General features: G+C 41.1%; 1 protein-coding gene across 1 annotated transcript; it reads left to right on the forward strand.

Annotated features, from left to right (window-relative positions):
- The first annotated feature begins 5,703 nt into the window (after positions 1-5,703).
- Positions 5,704-14,467, forward strand: LOC124661925 (phosphoribosylaminoimidazole carboxylase, chloroplastic). Its single transcript, XM_047199811.1, has 16 exons — positions 5,704-5,965; positions 6,101-6,316; positions 6,416-6,527; positions 6,650-6,712; positions 6,793-6,931; positions 7,171-7,226; positions 7,762-7,835; positions 8,013-8,160; positions 8,257-8,430; positions 8,603-8,690; positions 8,784-8,897; positions 9,421-9,518; positions 9,610-9,727; positions 10,133-10,227; positions 10,400-10,506; positions 14,044-14,467. Exons 1-16 carry the CDS (start codon positions 5,793-5,795, stop codon positions 14,147-14,149), a joined length of 1,881 nt encoding a protein of 626 aa, XP_047055767.1. The 5' UTR covers positions 5,704-5,792; the 3' UTR covers positions 14,150-14,467.
- Positions 14,468-14,708: the final 241 nt, after the last annotated feature.

Consider the following 14,708-nt stretch of genomic DNA (forward strand, 5'->3'; position numbering starts at 1 on the left):
TAGAATATTTAAATGGGATTATGAGAGATATTGGATTCCTTGGTATTAGTAAGATGCACTAGTTATATTTCGTTAAACATTAAAAAGAACTGGTCTCTTATGCCATGAAAACTCTCATACTATTCATCATACAAAGTCAAAAGGTCCATAGTGTCACCTTGATTCTTGCATATTACAATCATGATAGGAAGTACAGAGTATGAAATCTATATATTATGAAGTCTCAAAAGGCTAAAAGAATTGGTATAGTGATGACTTACAACAACTCAGCCATGCATCTTGTTGTCATGAACTCAGAAGGTTTAGCATCAAACTGAGAAACCTCTTATGACACTCCTGTCATGGTTGCATTAAAAAAGGAAGCATGTTAACATGAAAAACACCTTGCAAAGGAGTATCATTCAGCAAAACTGAACGGCGATAAAGAAAAACACATCCTACAACTATAGTAATAGGTGCAGAAACAAATATGAACTATATCAACTACAAGGCTACATCATAGAGGAGGAGAGTGGATGAATATTTTCTCTGATTATTCTGTTAAAAAGTTCCTATCACGGTTGAACATGTTCGGGCTTCATGGCACCCTTATGTAGCCCCTCAGTAATGTGTAGTGCCACATAACAATACATTCGAATTGAAACGACAGAGTAATCACTCTCAAAATATTTCCTGCAGAACATGGAATAAATCATCAATCCTTTTTCATCAGGTAAGATTATGAGTTTTATCAATGGAATTTCAAACACTACTGAACGTAAAAGTTGGCATATGACACAAAGTGGAAAAAAAATCTCACCACATAAATCAAGAGGCAAACGGAGTGTAGAGAATATTCAGATCGCCTCATAAGCTTGGGTGCTCCTCAACTTTGCTACTTCCAGTCCTTAGTCTCATGGTGCAGGCAACAACGCTGATGCAGAAGTAGCAGGATAGTGTTCGTAGTGCCTCCAAAAGAAGACACATGTTTGACTACTTAGACCATGTACTATGTAGTAAAAAAGCGGTTCATTTTGGCTTTGGAACCGGTTCCACACATAGTGGAGCACCGCACCATGCAGTCTGACACCACAAGCGAACCAAATTGTTGGTTCGGCTTGTCCAAATAAAATACTAATTTCTTTGGCTGACCCACAAACAAACCAACGGCTCCAACATAACCGTTGCTTCTTCTTCTTCTTCTCTCTATATAGCTAGCTGCATACAGTTCAAACCAGAGACAAGAACACCTCCAGAACCATGGAAAATTCATCAACCCCCTTCACTGACCTGCTCAACACAAATCCCACACCAAATACACAAAACAAAGAGGATATCGCACAGCAGCAGATCCCAGCTTACCCACCACCCCATTTTCAGATGAATTTTCCACCACATCACTATGGTTTCCAGCCTCACCACCCACAGAATTACATGCCTTTTTCAGGCCAAGGAAGCTACCAGCAACCCATGGCTGGGCCTCAACCAAGCTACCAACAACTCATGGCTGGGCATCAACCAAGCTACCAGCAACTTGGCGCTCCTTACCAAGGAAATGTTGGGCAGTATCCACAAGCTTTTCTCGGAGGAGGTATGCTCGGTGGTCCATCATCGCCGGTTGGTTCATCTGTCTTTTTTGGAGCTGCTGGAGGAAGCAGTTCAAGATGCGATGATTCAAGTTCTCCCAGGTCTCCTGCACCATACTCTCCAATGTCCCCTGCACAATACAACAGTCAACAGCAAGTTAGAATCAATGAAAGCACTGATGATGGCGAGGAACCAACTGGTGGGCGCCAAAGATGGGGCAAACAACAAAATCTAAGGCTTGTAGGTGCTTGGTTGAAGCATTCAATTGATCCAATTCATGGAAATAACAAGAAATCAGATCATTACTGGAAGCAAGTTGCAGATGAATTCAACAAGCACTCATGTAAATCAGAAAAAAGGACAAGAGTGCAATGCAAGAATCATTGGAACAGGACTAGCACTATGGTTGCAAAGTTCAATGCGGCTGTTATATCAATGAGAAGAGTATATGTTAGTGGGCAATCTGAGAAGCAGCTTATTGACAAAGCGCAAGAGGAATACAAGAGATTGATGGATACAGATAAACCATTCGCCCTAGAGTATTGGTGGAGAGCAGTTAAGGAAGAAGCTAAATGGAAAAACACATATGGATTTGGAGAGATGAGTAAGAGAACTAAGGTAGACTCATCAGGAGCTTACACTTCTTCAAATCAGGACAGTGATGTACCAGATGAAGATCGACCTGATGGGTCGCCGATGTGGTCGCCGTCGTCGTCCCTCCCAGCGTGGATGTGGTAGCCGCCCCAACCGGCCGCCGATGTGGTCGCCGTCGCCGTCCCTCCCAGCGTGGACGTCGTCGGCGTGGCAGCCCCTCACCAGCGTGTACGTGGTCTCCGCCGCCGCCCCACCTGCTCCACGGTGAGGTCGCCGTCGCCGTCCCAACCGGTCACCGATGGTGCCGTCGTCGCCATCCGCCCGGGTGTAGATGCGGTCGTACAGCAGGGGCACACCATCCCCACGACGGACCTGGCGGGATCTCGCCTGGCGGGCGTCGGGGCGCCCTCAATCTCCGCCGGATTTCTTGGCAGCGAACGGGAGAAGCTCTGGATAGTTGGGGAAGTTTCCTCCGCGCGCGAAGGGATAAGGGTCGAGCCACTCTTTTCTTTCTTTTCTTTTCGTGGGGGCCCATCGCTACAGCTCGAACCGGTTCGATACATAGTAGGAAATTGGAACCGAATCGAACTCTGACAATGTTTCAGATTGAATCGCACACACATAGTACATGGTCTTAGCTACCATAAAGTACAAATTTCTCAATCAACAAACAACACCAATGAATGATGAAAATTATGAGAAAAGACAAATAGTTAGCTACATGATGCAAGTAAAACTTTCATATTCTGCTCGTGGCTTTACATACATGATAATCTCTCAAGCATGTTTTGGTTGTTCAGAATAAAAAACTAACTACACTACAAACCAAACGGTCAGACTTTTGAAAAAAATCTGCACTGATATTCTAACCATTCTAACCACTGAGTAATAACGAAATAGATAATAAGTATGGATGGAGACAAAATCATTTAGAGAACAAAATCACATCAATTTTGTGGCCGGAAAGGGGTGGTATGTACCTCCTTCAACTGGATAATCTGATATGAAGTCCTTGGGAACAGGCACCAGCTAACCCCAGGGAATTCCTCTGTTAGATGTATCAATCTGGGCAGCACCTTAATGGAAACAAGAAATCATTGCAGCCTCCCATGAAGGCACTGATAGGAAAGAAGACGAATCAATCCATCGCATACTTGGGCCGTGGAAAAAACTATGAAGAGTCAGATGCTCCTGACACGCGTGAATCGCCTCTTCCCGGCGCAGGCGTGGCCGTGGCGGAGACATGTACTGATGGTGGCCTAGTATTCTGGCTCGATGGGAGAATCCATGTGGGAGATGGCGTGTCAACGCGTCCACGGAGGAGTAGAAGCGGCGGCGATGCAGGGGCTAGTAAAGGATGCGAGAAATCCCAATATCGAGCTCCAATGATCCATGGAAGATGGCGATTCTGTTGTTGCCCTACCGTTACCGCCGGAACATGTGCTTGACCCGGAGCCACCGATCGACGGATTCGAGTGCCGACTCCAATCTCGCTCGGAGAAAGCCGCGGCTGAGGTGTGTCGCAGGAAGAAGGGGAAAGGACGGCTTACCGACACAACGACGGGAGAGATTAGGGGATCGAGTCGCGGTCACTTGGTCTTATAAAAAGAAGGCCTTAATTTAGGCTCACTTAAACTTTTTTCAGCCCGATTAACCACAAATAGTCTAGCTCAACGTGCTCAGTAGCAGCCCTATTATGTTGGGCTGGCCCATTTGACGCGATTCAATCAACCAAACGGCCTCAGCATCGCTGCGGGAATGAGAGATTGATCTGGAACGTTAAACGGTGGAATCCGACGGTTTAGGGAGCGAAATCGTTGTGGAGGCTCCTAGGTGGTTCCATTATACTGTTAACTAATTTTGTTCTGACAAACTGCTTGTGAGTTTGCATCGTTGTCTATAATAGTTATTAGTGCAATTTTGAAGCTATTAATTTCATATTTATTTTTAACATGCAGTGGGTTCGGACTTTTGATCCCTAATTCGGGAACACACTAGCTATATATGTGCGTGAAGTTTCAGTTTTGTGTCAAACTATCAACCACAAATGAACAGGAATGAAGTTTCTAAGGTATTTCATCTTCTATATGAATGCTACGCTTGCTGTCAAAATTGCTTGGAGTAGCAACCATTTTGTACGAATCCTTGATAAAATAAACACAATATACCACGAAGCCTTTGCGATAAAACAAAATAAAGTAGCAAAATTCAGCAAACAGGCCATTATTTGCTCGTGTGGCAAGGGAACTACCAATAAATAAGAGGTTCTGAAAGGGGTAGGTCTCAGGAGATTAAAAATAACATCGAAACTGATATCCTAAAAAAATAAGCATCAACTTGACGATGGCTCATATACAATGATTTGATCACCAAATGGTGTCATATTGTTATCTCCTTTAATGCAATGATCTTTATTTTCTAATAAGCGAATTCATTATATTAATATTTTGTAGAGAGGATTAGCAGTGGCATTAATGTCAGCAGTCTTATATAATGTCTATATTTTTCATAAGTTACATATGTCTTTTTTTTTTGCGATGAAAGTTACATATGTCTTTGTTCCATCAGAAAGTTCAATTGTACATTTTACTTGTAGAGGATACATATATGCTTGCTATAATTCCGATGTAGATGTTAGTTTAGTCATTTATGTGTATGTGCATCATTTCCTTGCTCCTACATGTGGAATTAAGGACACTTTGATTTTGTGGATGAGGACAATGCACAAGAAACATGTTTCTATGGTTTAAAAGTGTTACCTATAGTCTAGAGGTATGTTGTACCATAATACCTAGAATCTGCCCGATTAGTGTCTTCATGTGAAACCGCCAGCTCAGCTATTTTGGCATGCAAAACATTTCCCCAGCTTTCTCTATACTACTCAAAGTATGTACCGAGCCGAGCCTAGCCAAATTAAGCAAACTTCTCTCTCTCTCCAATTTTGATTAAGAAAAAATAAAAAATTCTAAATCTAAGGAAATACTGGTGACAAAATCTCTTGGCTCGAGTAATCTAGGATACTTTGAGTTATTTTAAGTTTTTTTTGGAAGTTTGGGTAGTTTGTAACTTTTGGTCAAAATTTTAATAAATATGTAACTTCTGCCCAAAGTTTTAATAAATATTTATCTATTGAAAAATCTGGATACCTTTTTTTTAATTCATGCTACCTTTCCAATTTTATCTTGATTTTTTAAGATATTATTGAAAAATATGGATCTGTCAAACTTTTTTTTTTTTGGAAGAAAACCTTAAAACTTGTGTATTGGTACAATTTCTTCTTGCTAGACATTGCTTTGATTTCTTATTTCGTTTACTGTAAATATTTTCTTTGGAGTATATATATATTATGAAGTACCACTACTAGTGAAGAATAGATTCTGCAGGTCAAAAAAGAAAGAATAGATTCTGCATTCCACTGGGAACCAAAGAAATCTCCATCTGACCATTCAAAATACTAAACAAAAATAAAATTGGAAACGGGAGGGGAAATGCAGAGATTCCTATGGCCTAGCAGGAGCAGGAGGCGGCCGCCAATCTACAGAGACATCGCTTTCCGCTTCCGCCGCCGCGGCCGTCTCCTCCAACCTCACCCCTAAACCCCTGCCTGAACCCTAGCCACCGCCTCCGGGAGCATGCACGCCAGGCTGCTCAGCGCCCCGTGCCGCACCTCCTCCTCCTCCCTCCCCTGCGCCCGCCGCCACCCCCGCTGCGCGTCGTGGGAGCCGCGGCCGCCGAGCCGGAGCTCCGCCTCGCCGCCTCTCTCGCTGCGCGCCCGCGCCTCCATGGACCCCGCTCCGTCAGAGGGGTAAGCTCTTCGTGGCGTGCCGATTGCTGCGTCTGGGACTCGCCGGTGGGCGGTTTCTGTCGCCCCCATGGGCGGGCGTCGTTGCAGAGTTTTCACCTGACTGGTTGGTTTGCTTCTGCTTGCGCGGTGTTTCAGGCGGAGCGACCCGCCCGCGCATGGCGTGTCCGACAGGGTCGTCGGGGTGCTGGGGGGCGGCCAGCTGGGGAAGATGCTATGCCAGGCGGCCAGCCAGATGGGGATCAAGGTGGCCATCCTGGACCCCCTCGACAACTGCCCGGCGAGCTCGGTTTGCCACCAGCATGTGGTGGGGAGCTTCGACGATGGCGACACGGTCCGTGAATTCGCGAAGAGGTAGGCCAAATTGCAACTCGGTTTGGTTTATTTGGAGCCAGCATCCCTCTACGCCTATTGTTCTCAAACTAATTTGACGAATCCTTTCAATGATGTTAGGTGTGATGTTTTGACTTTTGAAATCGAGCATGTTGATGCCGCAACACTTGAGAAGCTTGAAAAACAGGGTGTCGTTTGTGAACCCAAAGCCTCTACAATCATGATTATTCAGGTAACCGTTCCCTTCTTGTGCCAACCTTCCTCCTCTTTTCACAAATTCGTACTACAGCTACTAGCATCTTAATGTGCCACTCAATGCGGATGAATTTTCACCATAATGTGCCTCTATTACAGGATAAGTTCAGGCAGAAAGAGCATTTCTCGAGATTTGGAATCCCGGTAGCTGACTTTGTCGAGGTAACACACAGTGTCCTTACTTTTGTGAGATTATTGGAGCTTTATGTGTTTTGGTATGAACTTGTACTGTTGTTTTGCAGGTAGATACTTTGAGCAGTATAGAGAAAGCTGGGGAAATGTTTGGCTACCCTCTGATGGTAAAAAGTAAAAGATTGGCATATGATGGTCGTGGGAATGCTGTCGCTCACGATAAAAAGGGGCTATCTTCTGTTGTTTCTTGTAAGTCTGATAAGTATAGATTTTCTACAGCCTTTTCTGATTGAAACCCTAAATTCGGAACCTGTTCTTTGGTTTCCTAAACAAGCTTATAAGATGAGCTAGCATTTAAGCTTTTTAAGCTATTATTTTTAGGCCCCATTTTTTTTAACAAAATCTGACACTCTGACTTGACCCAATCACATGTTATCAAATTAACTGATGATGACACTAATTTTCATTAATATTCTTAATTGCTGCAGCGCTGGGTGGGTTTGAGCATGGCTTGTATGTTGAGAGGTGGACACCTTTTGCAAAGGTTAGTTTTAGTTTGATTTCGTTTGGTTAAGTAGGAAGTGAAATCCCATTAAATTTTTTCAAACCCCCAACTACTTTTTATCTAGAGTATATTGTAAGTGTATGTAAAATATTTATTTTCTGTAAATTGTATCTTCTGAATGTTCTAAGGAACTAAATTTTTGGGTGTTCAGTTTAACACCAATTGACATCGTGGTTCACATAGCAAATAATCCGTAGTTGTCAGTCACATATTATGTAGTCCATCATTTTGTAAAATTTGGCCACATGTCCATACTACTATACGGTCCCGGTGCTTATGTATATGGAAATTTGTGTGTGCGAGCTTGACATAAATATATTATAGTTCCAAAAGTTTATTTCAAGATATTTGTTTGGTCTCTTGTAGAATTTTAGTAGAAGATACCATGATAGGGGTAATAGGACAGAACATATTGCTTCTTCTGTACTTATCATATTTTCATGGGTTATAGTTGATTTTTAGGATTTTTTTTGTTTTACTTATGCATATCTCTTTCGTATCGTTTTTGATTTAGGAGTTTTCTGTAATTGTGGCAAGGAGCAGAGATGGTTGTACTGTCTGCTATCCTGTTGTTGAAACCATTCATAAGTAAGATATTCCCTTTGTTTAAGCTTATTTATCTTATATTGTTGCTGCTTATTATTATTATTATTATTATTATTATTATTATTATTATTATTATTATTATTATTATTATTATTATTATTCATGTGTTGCCCTTTTTCAGAGTTTGCAAAATATGAATCTATTGTTTGGAACATGCAGGGATAACATCTGTCATGTTGTTGAAGCTCCTGCTGAGATACCTGAGAAAATGAAGAAGTTAGCTACTAGTGTAGCTGAAAAAGCTATCAAATCATTAGAAGGCGCTGGTGTTTTTGCTGTGGAACTATTTTTAACAAATGATAATCAGGTTTGTTTGAACATTTACGCATATATTTTATAATTGAATCCCCGTTAGTGATGTGGGTATCTTTCCCCTCATGTTAACACATAACAATTACACTAGGTTTTGTTGAATGAAGTTGCCCCTAGGCCTCACAATAGTGGACATCAGACAATCGAGGCATGTTACACTTCACAGTATGAGCAACATTTACGTGCTATTCTTGGACTTCCTCTAGGTGATCCTTCAATGAAAGCACCCGCAACAATAATGTACAACATCCTAGGCGAGGATGAGGTATATATTTTTGTTTGTGTTGATTTATCCTTCCATTGTGTGCTATGTTAAATATTGGTAATTAGGTTAATAGCTGCTAGTTTATGGTAGTTACTGACTATTTTGTAGGTCACCATGTATATTGGTTACCCAGTTACTTCTACTATATAATATTGAATACCAATTGGTGCAGGGTGAGCCAGGATTTGTTTTAGCTCATCAGCTGATTAAGAGGGCATTAAATATTCCAGGTGCATCAGTCCATTGGTATGCGAAACCAGGTTTGGTTCGGCCCACACACTTTGCAGAAAGTTGGCATTCTGCTTGTTGCTTTCCCATGTCACGAAATATTATTGAAAGAAATTTTCTTCCAGAGATGCGAAAGCAAAGAAAGATGGGTCATATTACCATTGTGGGGTCTTCTATGTTCATTGTGAAAGCACACTTGGACAAGTTACTGCAAAGAGACACAGATGCTATAAACAAAGGTTAGATTTGTACCATACCATGTTAGTGTCTTCAACCTGCTGTTGGCGGATGTAATACCTTTTGCCAGTACTGAGTACTGCATGGCTGTATGACTTAGAGTAATTTTGTTTGATATCTTTGTTGACCACAGTTTTTTCACCGTCTGTAGCTATTAAAAAGGGATCTTCATTGATTTTCCAATCACCGCAAGCACCATTTTCCTTGAGATTGGTACGGCGTTAGCTAGGAATGTGCAATAGCTTCAATATATTTACCACATAGATGGTTTTCACACTTATTTATGTACTGCAGAAATAATGAAACAACAGTGCATTAGGATAACAGAAAGAGAGTGTAGGACCACTGGGGCAAAAAAAGTCAATGTATGCAATAATCTGGTCTCTCTAAATTGTATGTAATAGTTGAAGCTTGTTATGCTTTATCCAGCGCCCTTGTTATGCCAGCCGCCAACCACTTCTAATATGTCTTCTCATTCTATTCATTCCATTTGCTGAGAGGTCTAGAATGTTACCTTAATTACAGCTAGACCACGCGCTGCTATTATAATGGGTTCGGATTCTGATCTCCCCATAATGAAAGATGCTGCAGCAGTATTGGAGAAGTTCAACGTACCTTTTGAGGTTTGATTTTTGAAACCTTTGTACTGACAAGCTATGGGCTGTTTTGGCCAGCAAAATCTCATACTAATGCAATATGATTGATTGCTTTCAGCTTACAATTGTTTCGGCGCATCGTACACCAAAGAGAATGTATGATTATGCATTATCTGCTAACGAAAGGGGCATAGAGGTCATTATTGCAGGCGCAGGTGGAGCAGCTCACTTACCAGGCAAGTGTCAGTTGATGGAAAATACATACTCATGAATACAATAATGCTTTCCAAACATCTTTCATTATGCGTATGCTGTTATACTCGTATTTTGTTGAGATCGTGGTAATTTATTTATGTTTAAACCACATTTCATTCTGGGCATCGATAGGTTGCTGTATTTTCTTCAAAAGTAAATTTGAAGGGGTGGTCATGTACTCATGTGATATAGTATCACCTAACAAAATCATGTTAGTCTCTATTGTACCAAGTGTCAGTTACTGGAGATGCTGAAATAAAGTAGCATTGCTTGATTAAATGGACACGCCATTAAAACTGTTGACCAAGCCTTTTGCCTAAAATCTAATGAGCATTTTGCTCACTATTTTGCTGCAATTAGGATAATCTTGTATCTTATTGTTCCAGGAATGGTGGCTTCATTGACTACACTTCCTGTAATTGGAGTCCCCATCTGGACCAAGTCATTACAGGGAATGGATTCCCTCCTATCTATTGTGCAAGTGAGTGTTAAGCTTTTTAAAAGGCGCAGTAAACATCAAATAATCATAAACTGTAATAGTTTATCAGTGCCCACTTTTTCTTGACTGATCAGATGCCTTCTAGTTCTAGGTTCTAATAAATTACTTACAAATAAAGTTGATTCTTATGTTGTTTTTCTTGCTAATTTCTCAGATGCCAAAAGGTATCCCTGTTGCCACTGTTGCAATTGGAAATGCAGAAAATGCAGGTTTGTTGGCTGTTAGGATGCTTGCCTCAAGAGATCCTGAGTTGTCGGACAGGTATGGTTCATTTCTAATGCTATTTTCTTTCAAATTCATGACAGTATATTACTTTATGCAAGAGTAATTGGCCCCTGTGTGTAATTGCATGGTAAGCCACTGTTTTCCAACAGACCACTGGTTGGAAAGTTAGTGATAACTGATGCAAACCCCCTGAGGCCTTGTTTGGTACTAGTGTATTTTAGGGACTGGTGGGTATTATCCCGGTTTAATCCCAAATCCCCATGTATCCCCAAAAGCCTGTTTGGCTCTAGTGCATTGGTCGGTTTTATCCCCACTTTTCCCCAGAATACCCCAAACCCTAGTGTATTTTCCTCAAGATCCAATACACTACTCCCTAGTGGATTGGGAATCAGGGATAGATGGGGATTTGATGGGATCGGGTGAGACATGTGTTGCACCCAACCCTGCGGGGATTATCCCCAATTTGTCTAAATTCGGATGTATCTATACACTGAAGAGTGTCTAGATACATCTGAATTTAGACAAACTTGCGACATCCTTTTATGGACAGAGGTAGTACCAAACATGGTTATGAACCGCGGAGTAATATAGGATCTAAGGCGTAAAGGAAAGATATGAAAAGCAGAGAAAGAGTTTTGTCTTTTATATTGTTGTCATAATTGTTTTTCCTGACGGTATTCAGTTTTCCGTAAATCAGCTGCACACACATTGAATCCCACGGCTCAAAGGAAGCAATTCAGCCGGGTTTAAATCTAACATGTCAATACAATCAGATATTCTTTGGATGGATCAGATTCTTCTGCAAGTCTTTTCTCTGCTTGCTGTTAGTTCTATTCAGTGTAGAGTTCAGTGTTATAACTCTGTTCTCCGTCAGTTTGATCAGTTTGTTTATACTCTCTCCGTTCACAATTAGTTCACGTTCTGGGTTTAGTCAAAGTAATATTTTTATAATTTGATTAAATATTTAGGAAAACATATTAACATCCACAATGTAAAATATATAGCATTAGAATCGGACAGAGATTTTTGGCTCCTGGGCACCAGTGCTCCTGCTGTTTAAAAATAAAATAAAAAATCACACTTATGTGTTTCAAAAAAATTAGAAAAAAATCTTGGTGTAGCCAGTAAATTATCCCATAATACAAAATATTCTGGGCTACACAAAAATGACAAACGTGTGGATCTGGGTATGCATATTTCAAATCTCCAAATTTCAACAGATTTTTTCTTTTTTGTGTAGCCTACTATATAAAGAATTTCACATAAAAAATTTACACGCTTGTAGGTTACATCATTTACTATGCCCAGATTTATTTTTAGAGTTTTTTGAAACAAATATGTACGATTTTCTATTTTTTTAAACAGCAGGAGCAGTGGTGCCCAAGAGCCAAATACACTTTTCGATTAGAATCGTCATAAACTATATTTCATATTATATGCAGTTGGTATTATGGTTGTTGATGTTTTTTTCCTATATTTTTTGGTCAAATTGACAAAGTTTGACTTTGACTAAACTCAGAATGCGAAGTAAATAAAAACACGGGCAGTAGTGATCACTCAGATGTTACTGGCAGTTTAATCTTAATTATGTAATGAATTATGTAATCTGATGTCGATTAATCTGTAATGGATGCTGTTAAGCTTGTATCGATCAACTATGTCAACAATTTTATCCTTTTGTATGAGCATTGCAATCTGGAAAATAGTCTTTTATCATCTGAAACCTGTCGGCATGCTACCAGTTGCTAGCAGTTTTTAGACTGTCAGGAGCATTTTAACTTGGCATTAATTTAAAATTTTGGGCAGCAGCTTGACTGTTTCTTGGGCATTCCCTTGGGCAATAGGAACATAAAGATCACATAAAACACTAACATAGCCACTCCAGTACTACAGGATACTGTGAAATATTACAACCAGTATCCAGTATTAGAAGACAGCCCAAATAAGATGAAAGTTCACCAGCAGTCGTTCTCCACTTGTAGACAAAATAAGAATCACAGTTCAACATCAGAGTCATTTATTCAGTTTGTAAAAAATAAAATCACAGCTCACATCATCTATGTTTGATTATCTGAATCACCTCTAAGATAATCAAAAATACATGATGTCATTGACCTATTCCTTGGTGTGGTGCATCCATCCTGGATCTTGGCCCAGCGCCTCTCTTTGCAGTAGCTGCAGCTGCAGCTGCTCATTTATCTTCAACAGCCTTCATCCTTGCTTCAGTTGCCATCTTCTTGGCCCCATCTTTAATTCTGTTGGCTTCAGCTGCTGCTGCCTTTTTCTTTGCTTCTTATTCTGCCGCTTTGCTCTTTGCCCCCTCTTTCTTCCTTGCTTCAGCTTGCTCCTGTTTTTCCTAGAGAGCTCGGAACTTGGCCTGGTCTGCTCTTTTCTCTCTTACCAGCAGTAGCCTTCATCTTTGCTAGCTTCATTCCTTCCAGTTTACTCTTTTGGTTACCTCTCGTTTGGGTGGGCCCAAGGTGCCAGGTGGACCACACAGTGCCAAATTGCTAGATTGTAATTTTTTTCCTGCAAATTTCTGACTGGTTCGTATGCCCCTGTGGTAGACCCAAACTGTCAGTAGCACATCCTCAGATAGAGGCCTCCCATACTTGACTGTCATCGGATAGGGAGGCCTCCAGTATCTCGATCCTATGTGCAATGTATAGACAAGTTCGAGGAGGCATGCGAGCATTTTCTACAACTGGGTTCCTAGAGGCGGCGGTATGCAGAGCAGGTCTATTGCAGGGCGACAGAGAAAGCACGAGGAGGACCAGTCAGGGTTGCAGGGCTGCAGTCACAGTGCGCGTCCTAATCCGGAGCGGATGGGTTATTTCTTCGATGAAAAGTGTTGTTGCAAAGGTACTGAGTGAGGAGGGGAATCAGAAGGAGAGAAACAAACAGGACGGGAGAACGGGGGAGGAGAGGAGGGTTTGTGTGGCCTTGCATCGTACATACCAGTCAAGTGTGGTGCTATTTTTCTGTAATTAGTTAGAAGTGTGACACCAAGCATTCACCAACTCACCTTAATATAGTAAAGAAAATAACGAGGTACCTCGGCTCGGCTTGTTAAACTTGGGAGGAAACCACAGCCATAGGACTCTGCAATGACTGACCAGAGCAAGGCTTTGCACGGTTGCATGCTGGCGTCAATGCAGAGTGGGAAGCAGTCAGAGCTGGGATATGTGGGATGTATAGGATGTGGGTTGTGTTGCTTCTGGTCTGACGACCCTAATGAGCAGAGAGACTGTCATGGATCATAATGTTTTACTATCTCCGTGACATCACAATCATTTAATCCATTTGCAGTTTTTATCTAGTTTTCGACTGGTCCTGTTTCATGCTAGCTGCTCGCACCGGTGAATGTTAATTTGCTATTGAATTTTTTCCAAGTGAAGCATTCAGTTATGTTAACTCATACTATTATTTATGGTTTTTTCCATTGCAATGACATTCCAAGTAGAATTGCGTTAGCCAAAATGAAGGGTGCTATACATTCGCTGATCTGATTTGTCTCTAGTAACTCTTCATGTTGTTACTCTATACCATCCTGATTTGTATTATTTCTTGCAGGATATATGAGTATCAGCAAAATTTGGAAGACAGCGTGTTGGGGAAAGCCCAACGGCTTGAGGAATCAGGTGCAAATGAATATCTGAGGCAATATATGAAGCCTTGAGCACTGGCTGTCCATTCTGTTGACATTTTGTAACTTCCAGTGTGAACAAAAGCAGATAAATAGTTAAATGTCAGAGAGATTCTGAAAAAACCTGTAGCCTGCCTGGCTGCTCATCAGGCTTTTGTTCTTATTGTGCTAATTGTTGTCTGCTAAGTTTATCGACCCGTCCAACTGTCTTCTTGTAGTCCTAGTGGAAGCATAACTTGAGCTTACAGCGATAAAGTGCTGAAGAAAGTTTTGTTAGAAATTAATATACACTGTACTTTATATGATGGAAGAGGGTAACAACTAACAAGACCAGAAAATTTTGCTAGTATTATATGGTGATTTTTTTAATTGTGGTGAATATGGTGGCTACTGCCTACATATTTGAGCATACCATACGTGTTCAGTAACTGTATCACTATTCTGATCAAGGCGAAAACTAGGTACACAGAGAAGTGCATTTTCATGCAGAAACTTTGGAGAGCAATGTGTTCCCTTCACATGCCGTGACTAGAGATAACTTTGCAGATGTGATGATGTTGGGAAAAGGCTATCACACTCATGATCTTTTCTG

The sequence above is a fragment of the Lolium rigidum genome, chromosome 6 (assembly GCF_022539505.1).
Source record: "Lolium rigidum isolate FL_2022 chromosome 6, APGP_CSIRO_Lrig_0.1, whole genome shotgun sequence".
In the NCBI taxonomy this organism is placed as follows: Eukaryota; Viridiplantae; Streptophyta; class Magnoliopsida; order Poales; family Poaceae; genus Lolium; species Lolium rigidum.

Coding starts and splice junctions, on each gene's coding strand:
- LOC124661925 (XM_047199811.1), top strand. CDS start 5,793: ATGCACGCCAGGCTGCTCAGCGCCCCGTGCCGCACCTCCTCCTCCTCC. Junction 5,966..6,100: donor GACCCCGCTCCGTCAGAGGG/GTAAGCTCTTCG, acceptor GCGGTGTTTCAG/GCGGAGCGACCCGCCCGCGC. Junction 10,228..10,399: donor CCCTCCTATCTATTGTGCAA/GTGAGTGTTAAG, acceptor CTAATTTCTCAG/ATGCCAAAAGGTATCCCTGT.